This window comes from Leptomonas pyrrhocoris (assembly GCF_001293395.1).
Source record: "Leptomonas pyrrhocoris isolate H10 chromosome Unknown, whole genome shotgun sequence".
Classification (NCBI taxonomy): Eukaryota; Euglenozoa; class Kinetoplastea; order Trypanosomatida; family Trypanosomatidae; genus Leptomonas; species Leptomonas pyrrhocoris.
Genome location: NW_015438364.1, coordinates 667,995 through 685,870, shown reverse-complemented (window position 1 = coordinate 685,870; position 17,876 = coordinate 667,995). Strand labels below are relative to the sequence as shown.

The following is a 17,876-nucleotide window of genomic DNA, read 5'->3' as shown; positions in this document are numbered from 1 at the left end:
GCATGGAACAACAACCGTTGTATGAAACACAACAATAAACTACAACACAAATGAGTAGTTGCACTTCAGTCGACGCCTCTCTTCCCCACGACCTTTTCGCCCCAGAACTCCCTTTTTTCTTTTTCTCACCTACAGTCGTCATCATGGCCACTCCCCGCAGCGCTAAGAAGGCTTCCCGCAAGTCGGGCTCGAAGTCCGCCAAGGCCGGTCTGATCTTCCCGGTCGGCCGCGTCGGCTCGATCCTGCGCCGCGGCCAGTACGCGCGCCGCATCGGTGCCGCCGGTGCGGTGTACATGGCGGCGGTGGTGGAGTACCTGACCGCTGAGCTGCTGGAGCTTTCCGTGAAGGCCGCTGCGCAGAGCGGCAAGAAGCCACGCCGCCTGAGCCCGCGCACCGTGACGATGGCCGTGCGCCACGACGACGACATCGGTTCTCTGCTGAAGAACGTGACGGTGTCGCGCGGTGGCGTTGTGCCGAGCATCAACAAGGCGATCGCGAAGAAGAAGAGCGGCAAGAAGAGCAAGGCCACGCCGAGCGCCTAAGCGGTTTTTACGTGCGTTCTTTTTATTACGCTCGCCTACCTACTCCTCTCGCACGTGCTGTGGGTGTGTGCGCGTGTGCGCAAGTGCAATTGCGTACTCACAGCGTGGCGTGTGTAGCCCGTTTCGTGTGCTCACTACACCTCATAGATATCTTTTTTCTCTCTCTCTCTTTCAATTTCTCTCTTTCGCATGGTGGAAGTGTCAAATGGAAAACGTAGAACCCAGGTAAATGGAAGGAAATGCAAAGGAAGAAAACACGGAGTGGCAACCGGTGAGGTGCTCTCCTGCTTTATTACGCAATAGACGTCGCGCACCGGCGTTTGCAAAGCTACTGCACGGCGTCTGCACTTATTGATGCATTTCGCCAGAGTCTGCAGTGTGTCGGACTTCGTGGAATGTATTGATTAGGCGGTGGAATAGGATCCGCGCCTAATCCGAAGGTATGTGTGCCTAACGAACTCGTGGGACATCGCAAAAGAAAGACCTACTCCTTTTTACCCCTTTCTCTTTTCTCTCTTCCACACTGCTACTTTTTTATATTGCTGCGACTTCCTTTTCATTTTGTTTACTGCGATGTCTTCATCTACCCTTCATGGCTTCGCATGGAACAACAACCGTTGTATGAAACACAACAATAAACTACAACACAAATGAGTAGTTGCACTTCAGTCGACGCCTCTCTTCCCCACGACCTTTTCGCCCCAGAACTCCCTTTTTTCTTTTTCTCACCTACAGTCGTCATCATGGCCACTCCCCGCAGCGCTAAGAAGGCTTCCCGCAAGTCGGGCTCGAAGTCCGCCAAGGCCGGTCTGATCTTCCCGGTCGGCCGCGTCGGCTCGATCCTGCGCCGCGGCCAGTACGCGCGCCGCATCGGTGCCGCCGGTGCGGTGTACATGGCGGCGGTGGTGGAGTACCTGACCGCTGAGCTGCTGGAGCTTTCCGTGAAGGCCGCTGCGCAGAGCGGCAAGAAGCCACGCCGCCTGAGCCCGCGCACCGTGACGATGGCCGTGCGCCACGACGACGACATCGGTTCTCTGCTGAAGAACGTGACGGTGTCGCGCGGTGGCGTTGTGCCGAGCATCAACAAGGCGATCGCGAAGAAGAAGAGCGGCAAGAAGAGCAAGGCCACGCCGAGCGCCTAAGCGGTTTTTACGTGCGTGCTTTTTATTACGCTCGCCTACCTACTCCTCTCGCACGTGCTGTGGGTGTGTGCGCGGTGCGTACCACCTACACAATGCACCTCATAGATACACTTATTTCTCTGTTTGTTATATATTTCTGGCATTTCTTCTCATCTGACATCTCTCTTTCAGGCAAATGGTGGTGGTAGGTCTCCGCGGAAAAAAGATGTTAGAACCAAATCCAGAAGTTCATTGGACTCTCTTGTTGACCTCTGTTCTTGCTCGCCTTCTTTTACAAGCGATGAAGGCCTGAGCGAGTCTTGAGAACGGCCGTGATTCGAAGTCACCAGGGGCCTGCTTTTCACCGTTGTCGTCTGTCGGGAAGCATCCCATGCAATGCACCTCCGTTTTCTTGAGTGGTTACTCCCTGGTGCAAAACTCACATGCACACGCATGCAAGCAGAGAACTCTCCCCACCTCTCTCATTCAGTCTTACTGTTTCCTTCCTCTCTTTTCCCTCTGCGCCTGAGTAAAAGACATCATCCGCATTGCCTTGCTGTCGTCACTCGAACCCGCGTGGAGAGCACACGCGGCTGCATCGCTCGATCGAAACGAAGCCAAGGCTTCTGTGTCGCTTGCAGCGTCCACCGCCTTTTTTTGTTTCTCTTTTTTCTGCAGAGTTGGCGTCCACCCACTTCCCCCTCAGACTCTTATTGTTGTTGTGATTGTTGCTGCTCGACAGAGTAGGTGTACCATGAACGACCTCTGCGGTGCAGCGACGTCGTCGGACGCGTGGGACGATGACGGCGTCGCATCGGCAAGTAGCAGCGATGCAGATGCAGAGGAGGCCGACGACGATGCGGCAGGCGCTTCGGCCGATGCCGAGGTCACGGCCCTGTGTTGGAGTGGGGCCAGCGTCGGCGTGGCGCGGTACCTTTGCGCGGAGTGTCGCATCGAGGTCTTCGAAGCACCGGTTTACGTCGTGGCTGGAGAGGCGGTGCGTCGTCGCACGACCGGGTTTCCTTCTGCTCGTGCTTCGTCTTCGTCTTTTCATCGTCGCGGCGACGGCGGGGGTGGAAGTGAGGGGGAAGTCCGCATTTTGGTGTACGAGGACATCCCACCCAGTCTTCTCTGGCTTGTCCGCTACTTTGAGGTGCACCGCCCGCTGGTGCTGCTGCCCCACACAGGAAGTGACGCCCTCAGCGACGTGGTGGGTCTCCTCGCAGCCCGTCTACCGCTGGAGGTGAGTCGTCTCAGCGCGACGAGCGCCTTCAACGCGGCGGAGGCGCTACCCCGACTGGCCACGATGTACCCCGCAAAGGAGGCGGAGCTGGCGAATCGCTTTCACGCGCAGAACACCGCCATGATGCGGGCCATGGCGGCGCTGCTGCAGTTTGTTGCCGCTGGCCAGTCGAACGTCGCGGACGTGGTGGAGCGCGGCGTCCCGCACGCCCTCTATCTCGAGGACACCTGTGCGGAGGCGCTACAGATTACGCGGGCGGAGTTGCACCCAAGCAGTGCGCAGGGCCGCGGGCGTGCAAAGGAGGGGCTGTCACTCCGCGGTCTCCTCAGCACGGCGCAGAGCTCCTTGGGGAGGGCGATGTTGCGACAGTGGATTGCTCTGCCCTGCTGCGACCTCGCTGAAATCGAAGCCCGGCAGTCCGTCGTCGCGTTCTTTGTGCACGTCGAGCATCACGGGATCGCCACGCAGCTGCGCACGGCCTTGCACCACGTGCGCTCCACCTCACATATCTTTACCACGATGCGGTCGGGGCGGGCGTTGCGGAAGCACTACGTCTCCCTCTATCGAACAATCCGTGGCGTGGTGCAGGTGCAGCGGCTGCTGTCCACCGTGGCGCACGAAGTGGGCCGACTTTATGTGCTGTGGCAGAGCATTGCGGCGGAGCCGTTGGTAGGGATGGCGGAGGCGTTAGCTCGCACCATCGTAGGCGTGACGGCGCCGCGGGCTACAATTCAGAATCGTGTTTCGGAGGGGTCTCCGATGATCGACCCCGTCAACTTGGCAGGTTGTGGCAACGGGACAGTGCGCATTCACGATGGCGTCGATGCGGTGCTGGATGAACTGCGTCTCCGTCTCCACGAACTTCGACTTTCCCTCCAATCCAAAGCTGAGGATGCTTTTGAGCTGCTTCCGTGGGAGCTGCGAGCACGGCTGTCCTTGCGCTGCGTGTACGCGGTGCCGCACGGATATCTGCTGTGTGTGCCGGCAGCAGATCTCATCGTGGTCGTACGCGAGTACGTGCTGGCGGACGTGCCGGAGACACCAGAGGAGCGAAACGCGGAATCGCAAAATGATGCCACGAGGCTCTCCGATCCAGAGGAAGGCTCCGATGGCGAGGCCGACCCGGTCTCCGATGCAGATGGCACAGCCTCCCCCCCTGCAGCGAATTACCGCACTCCAGATACAGCTGCCACCAGCAGCGTCACCGCACGAGCGCACGTCTGCCGCTTTATGCTGGACGCCTTCCAGTGGCAGTTCCACCACGAAACCCAATCCGGCGAGTACTGCTTCAAGTCTGCTGCTATGGAGGAGCTCGACACGTGGGTTGGCGACCTGCAGCGACGTGTGCAGCAGCGAGAGCAGCAGGTGCGACGGGAGCTCGACACAGCGCTGCTGTACAGCTCCCTTCACCTGCTGCGACCCACGCGCGCGCTTGGTGAGCTGGACTGCCTCTTGAGTTTTGCGCGCGTGTCTGCGCAAGAAGGGTGGTGCAGGCCGGAGATGCTGGTGCCAGAAAGCCGATCGTCGTCTCCAGAAAGAAAAGAAGAAAGGGAAGAGGCAGCCGCCATGAATAAAGTCGACGAAGGCCACAGCGAAGAGGAGGAGGAAGAAGGTGTGTTGGAGATCGCTAACGGTTGGCACCCACTGCTCTCTCGTCAGCTGGGCCTGCAGCAGCTTGTGCCCTTTTCGCTGCATCTTCGCACGTCCACGGATCGAGTCTGCTTAGTATTGGGCGTCAATGGTAGCGGTAAGTCGGTGCTCATGAACGCAGTGGCACACATTGTGTTCTTGGCACACGTGGGCTGCCACGTGCCCGCGGCGGCAGCTCGAATGAGTCTGGTCAACGGCATCTTTGCTCCGTCTTCGTTGTGTGTCTCACCTTTCGGGGCACACGCTGCATTGACATCTACCTGGAGCGGACCGTTCAGCTACCATCGTGGCTACGGCAGCCAAACAGGAGAAGAAGGGACTGGTGCTGTCGCTGCGTCGGAGGCAGAGGCGGCGCAGAGCAGCTTCTACGGCGAGTGTGTGGCCCTGCACCGCGTGCTGCACCACGTTGCCGGTCAGCAACGCGCAGCAGCAACAGCAGCAGCGGGGCAGTCTGTGCGCTGCGCCGATCCCACGGCAGGACGTGCACTGGTGCTGCTGGACGAATTTGGTCGTGGCACCGCACCGGAGGATGGGTGTGCGTTGCTGAAGGGGACGCTGCGGTACTTCGCGACGGGCGGAGGTGCGAGTGACACTGCGGCGGCGTCCTGCAGCCAATGGCGACGGGCCCCACTTGTGCTGTGCGCCACGCACCTCCTGGAGATGCTGGAGTCATCGTCTCCTGCTCGCGCATCGTCGAGCGGGACTGCGCCAGACGCAGCCGTTGGCGAGGGTAATGCGACGATCAACAGTGGCGAGGGGGACGCAGCCTGGACCGACCGGCTGCGGCGAAGCGCGCCGTCACAGGCGATGCCATCTTTTATCGCTCCAGAGAAGGATGCACCTCTGCCGCTGCCGTGGATCAAAGTCTACACCATGGAAACGCTCACGACGTACGCACCGGAAGACGGGTCACAAGGCACAACGTGTGAAAATGAAAATACTGTCGAGTGTGCGCAGGAGACCTACTGCGCTGATGTGGAGGCGTCTGCGCCTCGACGGCTGCCCGTGGATCTCACACCGACGTACCATCCCGTGTGTATCACACCGCACACTAGCCATCGCAGGTGGGAGGACTGGCAGCGCCACGCTGGCGCACACTTGGATGCCGGACCTGCGCTAGGGCGGCAATGTGGGCTAGACTCGGAGCTGCTGGCGTGCTGGGAATCCGCGTTGCGTGTGCTGCGCAGCTCCCATTGACCGGGCCCGAAGTGTGTTTGTGTGGGTCGGGAAGAGGGGATTGGTTAGCTTTGCAGGTTGTTGTTCGTTTCCACAATTTCCGCTGTGCTGCTTCTCTGCTATTTGTAAACCAAAAACCTTTTTTGTTTTTCAACGGTATGTGAGTTGACGAAGCTGCAGTACATTCCAGCAGCAACTCAAAACCAAAAATGGAACCTCGCACATGTTTCTCCTCAGAGAAGGAGAACCGCCATCGCGTGGAGCATAACAACGGCAGCCAAATAATAATAAAAAAAAGAGAGAGAGAGAGCGCCGACCTATTTGCACTGGGGTTGGTTACACGTCCAACGTACCCTGATAGGGTAGCTGCCTCGTCACCTTGTTCTTTTCCTCCGCATTTTCTCTTCTCTCTCTCTCCTGGACGATGCGCGTTGCGTAAAGCTGGTTTTTGTCAGCCTCTTTTGCTTCTTTGCGTGCTCATTGACCTCCGAAAGGCAGAGGAGTTTTCAAAAAGGAAGAAAGAGGATGGGAGCAATTCACAAATCAAATTCACTCATCTAGTTTTTTTTTTTCTGTTCTGAACATAAATCTGACGTGGCTTTCGCTATGCCCTTGCTCACACGCGCCGCTGCCACCACTGAGTCGGCCGCCGCGTCACCGCAGCCCATCTCCACCCTCCCTTCCGCCTCCGTCAGCAGCTCAAGTGCCGCCACCCGCTCGCAATGGAGCAAAACGTTTGCCAACGGCGACAGCTACAGCGGCGAGGCCCTGCACGTGCACGACAAGAATCAAAAACCGGTCAAAGACGGCAAAGGACGCTACGCTTGGGCCTCGAGTGGGGCCGTGTATGAAGGGGAGTGGAAGCTGGGCCGCCCGCACGGGCACGGCGTCATGACGGTGCCCGGCAAAGACGGCTACGAGTACACCGGCGACTTCGTGGAAGGGCAGCGCTGCGGTCGGGGGCGGTGCTCTTTCGCCAACGGCCGCACCTTCGACGGTGAGTGGAAGGGGGACGAGATGAACGGCGTCGGCACCGTGCGCGGCGCCCCCGGCGTGGACGACTACGAAGAGTACTCAGGTCACTTCAAGGTTGGCAAGCGAAGCGGCCCCGACGGGAAGTGTGTGTACTTCAACGGCGACGTCTACGAAGGCGCCTGGCTTGCAGGGAAGCGGCAGGGAATGGGCGAGTGGCAGCTGCATCGGCAGTCGTCATCGCTCGCGGTGGCGCCGGTGCGCTACAAAGGGCCGTTTGACAACGACGTCCCGCACACGAGTGGGTCGGCACAGGCGGAGGTGGACTACTCGGACGGCAGCAGCTACCTCGGCGCGGTGAATGCGCAGCTGCGGCGGCACGGCAGCGGGGTGCACCGCCTCACCAGCGGCGATGTCTTTGAGGGCGTCTTTGCGCAGGACCAACGCGAGGGTCACGGGACTCTCCAAGGGAGTGACGGGATGATCTGTGAAGGTACGTGGCATCGTGGTCAGCTGGATGGAGAGGTACGGGTGACCTTCAGTTCTCCCCAAGGTGTGGGAGCAAGGGCTAGCACGGGCACGAGAGCACTCGGGGCAGCTCACGATGTGACGTCTGACGTACGCAACTTGTACCAGCTTTGTAGGGGTCCTTATCCGCTGAAGTCCTACGAGGGCCCCTGCACAGCGGGGGTGCTCACTGGCGGCTCTGCCTCGATCCTTTATGTTGACGGCAGCAGCTACTGTGGTGCGGTGCGCAACGGTCTGCCACACGGAGCCGGCGTCCTGCGCGACCGACCTTTCCCGTACAACGCTGACGACGATCACGCGGACAGCAAAGAAAGACCGCGGCGGCGCATCTCCGTAGCCTGTATCCCGCCCGCGGTGTCGATGACGTTGGTGAGCTACGATGGTACGTTTGCCGCTGGCGAGCCGGATGGCACCGGCACGGCAGAGTGGCAGGTGTCGACGGCAGCTGCGGCGGTGTCTGGGTCGCCGACTGCGGTGCGGGCGACGCCCTTCAACTTCAGTGAACTGCTTGCCAAGGGTGTCCAGTGGTGGAAGACGTCAGTGTACGCTGTCGTTGACGGGACGTACACAGGTCAGTGGTTGCGTGGGCTGCCACATGGGCAGGGGGCATGGCAGTGGGCCGACGGCTCCAGCTACACGGGGGAGGTGGCCTTCTACCTGCCCTCTGGTCAAGGCACGTACTCTAGTTCTTTAGTGCAGTACACCGGAGAGTTCAAAGACGGCCAGCCGCACGGAAAGGGCGCGTGGGAGGACACGTCGCAGAATATTTCCTATGACGGTGAATGGTCGGCTGGAAAACCCGACGAAAAGGGCGTGTGCTCCGCGATGGTGGAAAGCGGCAACAGCACCAGCGGTGGCGCGGTGCGGCCGCCTACTTCCACGAGTGCGTCTGTCACGTCACCGTGTGCGACGGTGTACGAAGGCGCCTGGAAAAACGGCAAGCCCTCTGGACAAGGGCGAACGTACGCCAGCGCAGACCGTCAACGGGTGGTGTACGACGGTCACTACGTCGACGGGTGCTGCGAGGGCGAGGGCACGCTCTACTTCGGCTCCGTGCGACGGGGCAGCATCAACATGGAAGCTGCGACGGTCGCCGTGCACGCGTACGCGCAGTACCGCGGTGTCTTCCACAACGGACAGCCCGGCGGCGGCCCCGGCTGTCTCACGTTAAAAAACAGCACCACGGTTGAAGGTGCGTTCGACGCGGATCTGCGGCCGTCTCGTGAGGCGACGATTACGGTGCAGCCGCACAGCGAAGCGTGGACGTTCACCGGCACGTTTGACGCCACCACACGTCGGGGCCACGGCACGATGAAGTTCCCGAATGGCGACGTGTACACGGGTGAGGTGGAGGATGCGTCGGCCGATGTTCCATCGGGGCAGCAGCACCAGCAGTCACCACAACAGCCGATCCTGTACAACCTGCAGCGACATGGACAGGGCGTATATGCGTTTGTCGAAGGCAACCAGCTGCGGTGTACGTGGCGACACAATGTCCTCCACGGCGCGGGCGTGTACACGAGCGCCGACGGCGTCAAAACGGAGCGGACGTACGCGGACGGCGTGCTGGTGAACGACATCGTTGGGTCCACCGTCGGCGCCTCCGGCGGTCTGAGTTCCGTGGGCACTGGCGGGCCCTTTGGCAACGTCTTCACCCCTGAAAATGAGTTCCCCAACACGCTCTCCGAGGAAGCCCTGAAGTCCTGCTTGCCGGACCTCCCACCGCAGTCCCAACCACAGCAACAGCCGCAACAACGTAAGCGCACACCGTTCCAATTTGTGCGGCGCGGCGAGGCCCGTCAGGCGTCCACAGCAGGCGCCGCCGCCGCCACTACCACACCGCCGCCTTCCTTGTCGTCGCGTCGCAGCGCTGCCGCAGCTGCCGACGGCGGTGGCACCAACACCAGTAAAAGCCGCGAGCGATCGCCACCCGCGCCGTCTCTCTCGTCAGAGTCGGCGGGTCCGCAAAGGCAGCCGCAGGGCGCCATGCCTCGACGAGGTAGTTCCCCGCCTACTTCCAGCAGCGCTGTGAACAGTGGCGGTGTCGGTGGGGGTACGCCGTCCACCAGCAACCGCAGGGCAAGCGATGCTGCTACACGGGACAGCAATGCACGCTCGCCTACCCGCGGGACTGCATCGACGGCTGCTGCGGCTGTGGGACACAAATACAGCCTGCGACGGCGCCCCGTCAGCACCAGTAGGAAGAGCCCAGGCGGGTCTTCGCCTTCCTCTTCTTCCGTTGCTGCCGGCAGCGAGCAGGCTGACGCTAAAGCGCAGAACAACAGCGCATCAAAAAGGGCGCCCTCGCCATCGTCGAAGTCGATGTATGTAAACCGCTTTCAGGCCGGTATTTGCCATCTGGATAACGAGCCCCCGCGCTCACCGTCGCCGTCCTCTAGCAGATCCGGCGTCGCCTCATCGACGGTAGACAGCGCTGCAAAGGGCACGTCGCTCTCCGTCAACACGCCTGCGCCGAAAGGTGGTCCGCTGCGTCGCCGCTTGGGCTCTGCCTTGGCAGCTGGCCGCGATCAACAGGAGCAGTTCCCATCACGTCGCAAACCGGCGCCCGGGTCTCTTCACGGCTCTCTAAAGGAAATGATGAAGACGGCGTGCACCATCCGCAACAGCCGCGAGGATGAGATCCACCTCTTGACGGAGGAGATGCGGCAGCTAAATGAGCGCATTTGGCAACTTCGCTTTGTCATCGCAAACGATGCCGGCAGTGGGGGTGGGGGTGGTGGGCAAGCAGCGACGGCGGCAGCGCCGTCGACACGCAGCCCTCCTTCACCGGTGCGGCGATCCTCGAAGAACGGGGCTGGGGTGAAGGGGTGGGACACGGAGTCACCTGCGTCGCGGACGCAGCGACTTGCGGCGCTGGTACAGGAGCGGCGCGTTATCATGGAGAAGTTACAATATGTGGTGAACACTCCTGAATAGCCGCGCTATTTTGTTTTTTCTCTCTTTCTTCTTGTTGTTGCTGCGATTTCCAACGTGCTTTTCCTCTTTTCTATTTTTGCCTTTGCTCTTTGCTTCTTCTCAAGCCATCGATGTAACGTAGGCTCCTCTTGTGTGCCACCTTCTTCATTTCCATTTTTTCTTCTTCTTACTATGGTTCCTTGTGTGTATCCTTCACGTTCTCTCTTTCTCTCTCTTGGCGTGGGACTTCGCCGATCTCGTTCTCGTCCTCTCTCTCCCTCTTTTGCTGTCAAGAAATTCGCATTTCATCCACAAAAAAACAGTCGATCTACGCCAAGGAGAAGATTTTTGTTCCTCTACAACAACAGAAGAAGCAACAACGCCTCTACACGGGATGCACCTTGATTATCCCTTTCCGTGTCGGTGAGCCCTATTAAACGCTAGGCGCGATGCGTCTCGATGCGTGTACGTGCATGTGCGTGATGCGTCCCTGCTTCGCCACGGACAAAGCTAGCCGCTCCTTCTCACGCAATCGTAGCCGAGTATATAAGAGTATAGATCTGCTAATGAACATGTCCACTTTGACCCTTTTTTTTTTAACGGCGTGTGTGCCGCACCTCGGTACACGTGTAATATCGGATCAAGAGAGAAGCATCACACCACCTTCCTTGTCGCTTTTCTCCTTTCTGCCGTTGCCCCCAACTGCTTGTTTTTCTTTTTGTTTCTGTGTGCGCGCCGAAAGCACGCTGACACGTTAGCCGGAGAAGAAAGGCACGCTTGAAATTGTGCGCTTCGCATGGGAATCGCACTGCAGAGAACGTGTTATACCGACATATTTGTGTCACGAGAGACCCGCCGTTTCGGCGAAATATATATCCCACTTTATAAAACTGGGTGACTTTTTATCTCGTTATCAGCAGACCTCTTTGTTAGTATTATTATCTTACTGTTACACTACCCCTAGCTACTTTTCTTTCTACTATCTGTCACAATACCTCGTAAAGCGTTGTGATTATTCTTGTAAGACACGTAGACAAGAATCGTAATTTATCTATCTATATATATATATCTAGATATAGGCAGCGATGTTTCGTCGTGCAACCAGCCAGGTCGTGGCGGCCCACCTGTGCCGCAGCGCGTTGCCTGCCATGGCAGCGAGGCGGGAGCTGAGCGAAGGCCGTCGCACCGGCGTCGTCATTGGCAACCCTAATCAAGGCATGATTGAGCCTATCCACGTGAACTGGACCGACATCGCGGGTTCGGACAACACACCCGGCGCCCGGCTCGCTGCAGGGCGTGTGCTGGCGATGCTAGACATGTGTGCGGCGCGTGCCTCGCAGAAGGCAGCCGACCTCCAGTCAAAAGACACGGGCAAGAAGATTCTCACCTGCACTGTGGGCGTCACCAACACCATGTTCTCCTCGCCGATTCTGCACGGCGATGCGGTGCGGTTGGACGGGCGTGTCGTGCACTGCGGGTCCAGCTCCATGGGCGTTTACATCCGCTTCTTTCGCCTCTCGCCGTCCACGCGTACCGAGACGCCTGCCGGGGAGTCCTTCTTCACCATGTGCACCATCACTCCCGATTTGAAGGCGGCGAAGGTGGTGCCGGCGATGGAGCTGACGGACACGCTGGATATTGAGATGCACGACCGCTACCTGCGCATCCGCGAAATCGAGCAGGAGAACGCAGCGGACACCAAGGAGCGGATGAAGCACACGCTGACGCCCGCCGACGTGGACTGCCCTGTCAACAAGTCAAAGGCGATCCGCGCCCCCTTTCGCGCGACGCGCGTGGAGGCCAACCGCATCTTCTTCACCTCCTGCATGAACAACAACAATACGGTCTTCGGCGGCGAGCTGATGTCGTGGATGGAGCAGCACGCGGTGCACTGCGGCCGCATGTTCACCGGCAACCGCAACGTCTACACGCTCGGCATGCACAGCGTAGCGTTTGCGGAGCCGGTCTTTTCCACCGATTGGGTGACGCTGAAGGCAACGATGATCTACGTACGAAACACGACCATGGAGGTGGACGTGGTGCTGCGCGCCGAGCGGCAGGGCGGTGCTGTCGTGACGAACCGCGCGTCATTTGTTTTGATTAACAACGACGACATTGGGCAGAAGTCTGGCATCCCGCTCGGGTTGGAGTTGAACGGCGCCACGCAGGAGGAATTGCAGCAATTTGCGGAGGCCCGTGTGCGCTATCAGCGGAGTGTGGACCAGCGGGACGCTTTTTACGCCAACGTGTCTCGGACGGGTACGACAAAGCTGTGAAGGGAAGAATACAATGCCTCACAGATGAAGGTGCGCTGAGGATACTTTGGTTTTTGGCGATGAGGTTATCATCCAAAAATTTTTTTCCTGGCTTTCTTTCTTTTTTCTGTTATTGCTGGCATTGTACTTAGTTGCGTTTAATTCGTACAGGCTTAATGCGTCAGTGATGTAACCTGCGACTGGGCGATGTGGCCTCGGCTCGGTCTAGTAAATGCGATGAAAAGATGTATCTGTCAAGTATGGATGGCTCACCTTGTTTACTTTTCGATAGACCTTATTGTCTACAAAGTATTGCCGGGCACCGTTTTTGTTTTTTCCCCTCCCTTTGGTGGTGTGGCCGTCTAATCCCTATCCGGAGGTGTTATGCGTTCTCTTCCTTTATTTTTAAATATTTTTCTTTCGATATTTATCAATTTTTTGCATTGCTTTTCCTTTCTCATGAGAAGCCGTTCTCTAAGAGTCGACGTGCGTCCCTGCGGAAAGAAGGAAAAGAAAAGAAAAACGCAGCTTTGTTTTTGAGTGTTGTTATTAGTCGGCTGTTTTCAATGGCTGCTCCTCTCAGCCCTCGTTAATATGCGACGTTTTGAATTACAATGCGTAGGTCCATCTCACGCACCGTGATGCCGATCATTCTTGCTGTTGCAGTAGCTGCGCCTACAAGGAGAGGCGGTATCCTTTTTTTTTTACTCTTGCTTACTAATCGTGTTTTCTTCTGCGCAAGACGCAAAAAAAGTAAGGAAACCTCCAAGCTCTGCTTCTCGTTTTCTCGCCCTTTTTTATTCTTATTCCTTAAACGTATCACGGTGCACTCACGTAGCCTACACGGCAACAACCGGTCTCGTTAGTGGCATGAAAAAATGGATAAATGCTGGATTTTTTTCCTTAAAGGAGGTTCACGATGTTTTCATACTAATTGCTCTTCGCTGATGTCAACGTAGGTGGTGCGATTAAAAAAATAAAATAAAACGTAAGCACTCCGCAACAGAATTAAATCTCACTTTGACGGACGCAGTTGCGGCGCAGTTCTACTTCGGGGATGGCCGAGCGGATTGCCCATCGCTCTTCAACCTCGTATGGCAAGCCTCAACGAAGGCCACGCGTACGAAACCGAAAGAGACTATTTGAACATGAAGGCCCCCTCAAAAAAAAAGACAATTTATCCCGTGTCTTTATTATTTACTAACGCTGCTCTTTTAGTTACCAAAAAAAAGGGCTTTATGATGGGGAAAAAATGCACTTTCCTTTCTGTATCTCAGCGTCTTTCATCTGCCTCCACCGCTCCATTACCTCAACCTGCTCTGCACGTGGGCGCACATACATATGTGTACCTACAGCCTTTACCCGGTGAAAGTGTTTTCTCTACTCCGCCAATTTGTATCACGCACAAACGTACATGGTGTGTGCGCTTTCTTTTTGTTTTTAAAAGATCCTCGACATTGAGTGTGTTGCATTGCTATTATTACTATTAATTGCGCCGCGCCGTATCTTTTAGCTCACCTCTTCTTCTTTTCTTCTTCTTTTATTTCTCTCTTGCTGTTGGTGCTCACTAAAATTCAGTTTTCCTATCGGGTTTTTAAAATTATTTGTTGCTCTTTGCTTCTTTTCGCGCCCCTTTGTAAACAAAACCTCGCCGATTCTCACCTTCATACCGAGGCCCGTGACGGCGCTTTTGTATTCGCCGAGGTTGTTGGATATATATTTTTTATCACTGGGTGATTTGAGCTGCATATGCGTATATGTATATTCAGGGCTGCTTACCTTCCCTTTACTTCTCCTCTTGCTTCTTCCCTTGTCAAGGACCGAAAGCGTGTGCTTGGATTTTGGGTGGCGATTGATACAACCGTTTTTTGTTTGTCTGTTTGACGGCCCACATTCCTCTGCATCTTTTTCCCTTTCGCTCGAGGAGACCCCGCACCTCCTTTGTTATTTGCTCTTTCCATCTTTCGCTTGCATGTCAACCCTACGCAACGGGGTTCGGCGAGGTATCGGGTACACGTGCCAGGTAGACGCTTCACTGCTTGAATCCTCTTTGTTTGCGTGCTGGTTGGTTTCTCTTCCAACCCTGACTCGTTAAGCACAATACGTCAGTCGCGAAGCTTGTTTTATATATAAAGAGAAAAGGACAAGAATGCTCCGCTTCAGTCGCGCAATAAAGAGTTGCCAGGTGGTCCCTGTGCAAGGAACGCTGCGGCGCGCGTTGGGCCAACGTTGTACCACTGCGCTGCCAACCGTCAGCGCGGTTACCGCCAGAAACAGCGCCGCACAAATCGGCGCGACGCCCGCCATTCAAACTCCTCAGCGGACACTGTTCTCGTCGGCGCATGGGAAGGACGCAAAGCTAGTTGCCCCACTGGAGTACGAAACCGGAGGCGAGGGTCTCGTGGTGGGGAACGCGAAGTTGGGTATTCGCTCCAACACGCTGACGGCGTACGAGCGCTCCGACTTTCTTGGTGACCTCTACCCCCTCATCCGCCCACGTGCGGATGCGGGCGATATCCTCGCCCTCATCGACACCTCTGCCGGACACGCCGCCTTCACCCATATAAGCGGGCGCGTCTACGGAGGGAGCTTCGTGTTCAACGACAACCGCATCTCCATGGCCACCATCGCCTTCAACGCCTTCGTGTTCAGCAAGCCCGTCTTTCAAGGCGATTTGATCCAGGTCAGCACACACGTCATTCACGCCGGATCGAGCTCGATTGGCGTCCACGTGCACGTGAACCGGCAGGCGTACGACACCCCGGTGCCAGAGACAGTGGGCGAGAGCTACCTGACAATGGTCATCGTCAACGCGAGGACGCTGCGGGTGGCGCCGGGCCACGTCCCTGCGGTGCGACTCACCGCCCCGTTCGGTGAGGAGCACCACCGCGAGTACCTTGAGCTTCGCGAGGGGGCGAAGGAGCTGACAAAGTTTCACTCCGACCGCACCCTCACGAAAGAGGAGGTCGAGCTCCCCGAGAACCAGGCGAAGAAGCGCAAGCTGAAGCCGGCGGACTGCATTTGTACGATGGACCGTAGCTTCGGCGTGGCGGACGTCAACGTGAACAAGGCCATCTTTGGTGGAGAGGTGTTACGGTTCATGGAGAAGTGCGCGCTGCACTGCGGCCGCGTCTTTGCTCGTCAGGCGCGCCTCTACACGCTGGGCATGATGGACATGACCTTTGACGACCCGCTCTTCATCTACGACCTTGCGCGGTGCAAGGCGCAGGTGACCTGTGTGCGGCGCTCCTCCCTGCTGGTGAGCGTGCGTGTCACCGCGTTGGACGGGGAGGGGCGGGAGCGCTTCACGAACCGCGCCTCCTTCATTCTTGTGGCCATCGACTCCGTCGGCAAACCTTTTGAGATTGAAAACGGTATTGACCTGGATGGCGCCACGCAGAAGGAGCTGCTCGCCTACTCGCACAGCTGCCGGCTGATGCGGTCGGCGAACTCGCGGCGAAAGGCTGGTACACGCAGAGAAAGGAAGAAAGGCGAGGGCTTGTGAAGCCGTTATTGCTTCTTTTGGGGGTATGTGTGAGGAAAAGAAAAAATAGTTAACATAAACATGATGTTGAGCTAATCAGCTCGTTTTTGATTCAGCTTCCCTCTCACATGTAGTTTTCTTTATCCGCTGGCGTATACAACTGCGTCTTTCAAGGAGGAAAGCCTTTCCTTTGTAGTGAGTTTTCTTCTCTATATGTTGGTATATATATATTTTCAATAGCTGCCTCTTGCTTTCTTGTAAGACAAAGTTATTCCTTTTCATGCGTTCTCTTTTTTCTTCGCTAAACGCATGTCTCTGCGGCTGCGCCATTGCTGTTGTCCTCCACCGTCAGCCGTCACCTTCGCCTCCAAAAAAAAAGCGTCGCTGCGGAGAGCGAGGGAGGCGGAGAGACAACGAGAACGGGAACGAGAAGATGTGGCGAAAGAAAGAAAGCTGTTTGAATGCTTGTATCGTACGTGTGACGGATCCCCTCTTACTTTATCATCTATTTATTTACCTGCGACGTACGGCACCACATCGGATTCGTGCCTTATCCAGAATACGTCTCGTGTGAAGGTCGAGTTTACAAGACATTTGCAAGCGCTTCGACTCCCTCTCCCTCTCTTTGAGGGTTTTGTTCTGCAACAGGAATAATACGAGAGGGAATAAGAATAAGAGGAGGAAAAGAAGCTGCGGAAGCTCTCGCTTGTGTTTGGGGTTTACTCATCTCCTCCCTTTTTACGACTGATATGCAACGCTCTCTAGTACGATTGTTCGAGTGATCCAGTAAAGAGATTTAAAAGCGGAAAGCTACCCTTTCTTTCGCCTCCCCTTTCTTGCCTTTTTTTTTCTCCTGAGGCTAGGCTTAGGAGTGCTCTTCGCTGCTCAGGGCGTTCGTCGGTGAACAAGCGCAACACTATCAAAAAGGTAATACACGTCTAGTCTAATTCTAACATCAGCTGCTGGATCTCTATAACAAGTAGATCGGTGAATAATGTCGGTGCTCACCTCCGTTGAGATTTCGCCTGCTTCCATTGCGGCTGAGAAGGCAAAGCTCACCGCAACGCATCAACGCCTGGAGAGCTTGACGGCGCAGCTCACACAGTTGCAAGAGGAAGTAAAAAAGGTGCGCGATGAGGAGAGGAATCTGTCAGCTAGTGTGCGTTGGCGCGAGCTGATGGCGGCTGTGAACGAGGACGACGCGGTATACGGTATCACGGAGCGTCTGACTGACGCCTTCACCGCTTTCCACGAGTCGCTGGTGGAGCCGGAGGGCTACATGCAGAACCAACGTGATGAGGCCCAGTCGGGAGAGAACATCGTACAGTACAGTGACACGGACGACTACGCCGACTTCAGCGGGGTCGAGGCGGTGGTGGAGGATGTACTGGCCGTAGCGAAGGAGTCTCTGGAGACGCACTCGGCCGATCCGACCATCCGGTCTAGCAACCGCAGCTCCCCCGCGGGCTCCCTCACGCACCGCGCCAAGTCAAATCGAGCCTCGGCAGAGTCGGAGGAGGACTTTGTATGGAACGCGGCCGCACGTCGGCAAGCGTTGTTGCAGCTGCTCGTGGTGTCCGTCCTCATGGGCAAGGTGGAGCAGCACTGCCGTTTCGATTCCATCCGCGACCCGTCTGATGCACCGCGCACCGACGCCGAGGAGCTGCGGGACGGCGTGGCGGCGGTCTGGCAGTGGCTCTTCTACGAGCAGCCGACGATGCTGACGGCGGCGGAGAGAAAGGAGTGGATGGACATCGCCGGCACGTTTCTCGGTGAGGCGTACACGGCGACGCCGTAGACAAGAAAAAGAGCAGGAAGGAGCGTTCGTTGCGCGAAGGCTGCCCCTCTCTCTCTCCAATCCCACCTGCATGCGCCGTTTTTTTTTCTTTCCGGCGCTTTATATCACCCTGATAGGACGGAAACGCCTTTGTCTTATAAAAAGGTGAAGTCGACGTCTGTTTTAGACTCGACTATTCTTTTGCTTCCCTT

General features: G+C 57.0%; 7 protein-coding genes across 8 annotated transcripts; all 7 read left to right on the top strand.

Annotated features, from left to right (window-relative positions):
• Positions 1 to 143: 143 nt before the first annotated feature.
• On the top strand, positions 144 to 542 carry ABB37_04758 (putative histone H2A; the record flags this gene model as incomplete). Its single annotated transcript, XM_015802547.1, has 1 exon — positions 144 to 542. One exon carries the CDS (start codon positions 144 to 146, stop codon positions 540 to 542), a length of 399 nt encoding a protein of 132 aa, XP_015658991.1.
• A 657-nt stretch (positions 543 to 1,199) lies between these two features.
• ABB37_04757 (putative histone H2A) lies at positions 1,200 to 1,882 on the top strand. Its single transcript, XM_015802546.1, has one exon. The coding sequence runs from the start codon at positions 1,286 to 1,288 to the stop codon at positions 1,682 to 1,684; it is 399 nt and encodes a 132-aa protein (XP_015658990.1). The 5' UTR covers positions 1,200 to 1,285; the 3' UTR covers positions 1,685 to 1,882.
• A 316-nt stretch (positions 1,883 to 2,198) lies between these two features.
• Positions 2,199 to 5,753, top strand: ABB37_04756 (putative DNA mismatch repair protein MSH5; the record flags this gene model as incomplete). The annotated part of the gene is made up of 1 exon (XM_015802545.1): positions 2,199 to 5,753. Exon 1 carries the CDS (start codon positions 2,418 to 2,420, stop codon positions 5,751 to 5,753), a length of 3,336 nt encoding a protein of 1,111 aa, XP_015658989.1. The 5' UTR covers positions 2,199 to 2,417.
• Positions 5,754 to 6,172: 419 nt separating this feature from the next.
• On the top strand, positions 6,173 to 10,169 carry ABB37_04755 (hypothetical protein; the record flags this gene model as incomplete). Its single annotated transcript, XM_015802544.1, has 1 exon — positions 6,173 to 10,169. The coding sequence occupies exon 1, from the start codon at positions 6,339 to 6,341 to the stop codon at positions 10,167 to 10,169; it is 3,831 nt and encodes a 1,276-aa protein (XP_015658988.1). The 5' UTR covers positions 6,173 to 6,338.
• A 720-nt stretch (positions 10,170 to 10,889) lies between these two features.
• ABB37_04754 (putative mitochondrial hypothetical protein) lies at positions 10,890 to 12,424 on the top strand (the record flags this gene model as incomplete). The annotated part of the gene is made up of 1 exon (XM_015802543.1): positions 10,890 to 12,424. The coding sequence occupies exon 1, from the start codon at positions 11,234 to 11,236 to the stop codon at positions 12,422 to 12,424; it is 1,191 nt and encodes a 396-aa protein (XP_015658987.1). The 5' UTR covers positions 10,890 to 11,233.
• Positions 12,425 to 13,757: 1,333 nt separating this feature from the next.
• ABB37_04753 (putative mitochondrial hypothetical protein) lies at positions 13,758 to 15,908 on the top strand (the record flags this gene model as incomplete). The annotated part of the gene is made up of 1 exon (XM_015802542.1): positions 13,758 to 15,908. The coding sequence occupies exon 1, from the start codon at positions 14,553 to 14,555 to the stop codon at positions 15,906 to 15,908; it is 1,356 nt and encodes a 451-aa protein (XP_015658986.1). The 5' UTR covers positions 13,758 to 14,552.
• Positions 15,909 to 16,744: 836 nt separating this feature from the next.
• ABB37_04752 (hypothetical protein) lies at positions 16,745 to 17,685 on the top strand (the record flags this gene model as incomplete). 2 transcript variants are annotated; one of them, XM_015802541.1, is made up of 1 exon in its annotated part: positions 16,745 to 17,685. In XM_015802541.1, the coding sequence occupies exon 1, from the start codon at positions 16,882 to 16,884 to the stop codon at positions 17,683 to 17,685; it is 804 nt and encodes a 267-aa protein (XP_015658985.1). In that variant the 5' UTR covers positions 16,745 to 16,881. The 2 variants fall into 2 exon arrangements, with proteins under 2 accessions (XP_015658985.1, XP_015658984.1); XM_015802540.1 differs by having other exon boundaries at positions 16,750 to 17,685.
• Between the last annotated feature and the right edge of the window lie 191 nt (positions 17,686 to 17,876).

Bases quoted from the DNA above. Each gene is read 5' to 3' on its own strand.
- ABB37_04757 (XM_015802546.1), top strand. From the start codon at position 1,286: ATGGCCACTCCCCGCAGCGCTAAGAAGGCTTCCCGCAAGTCGGGCTCG.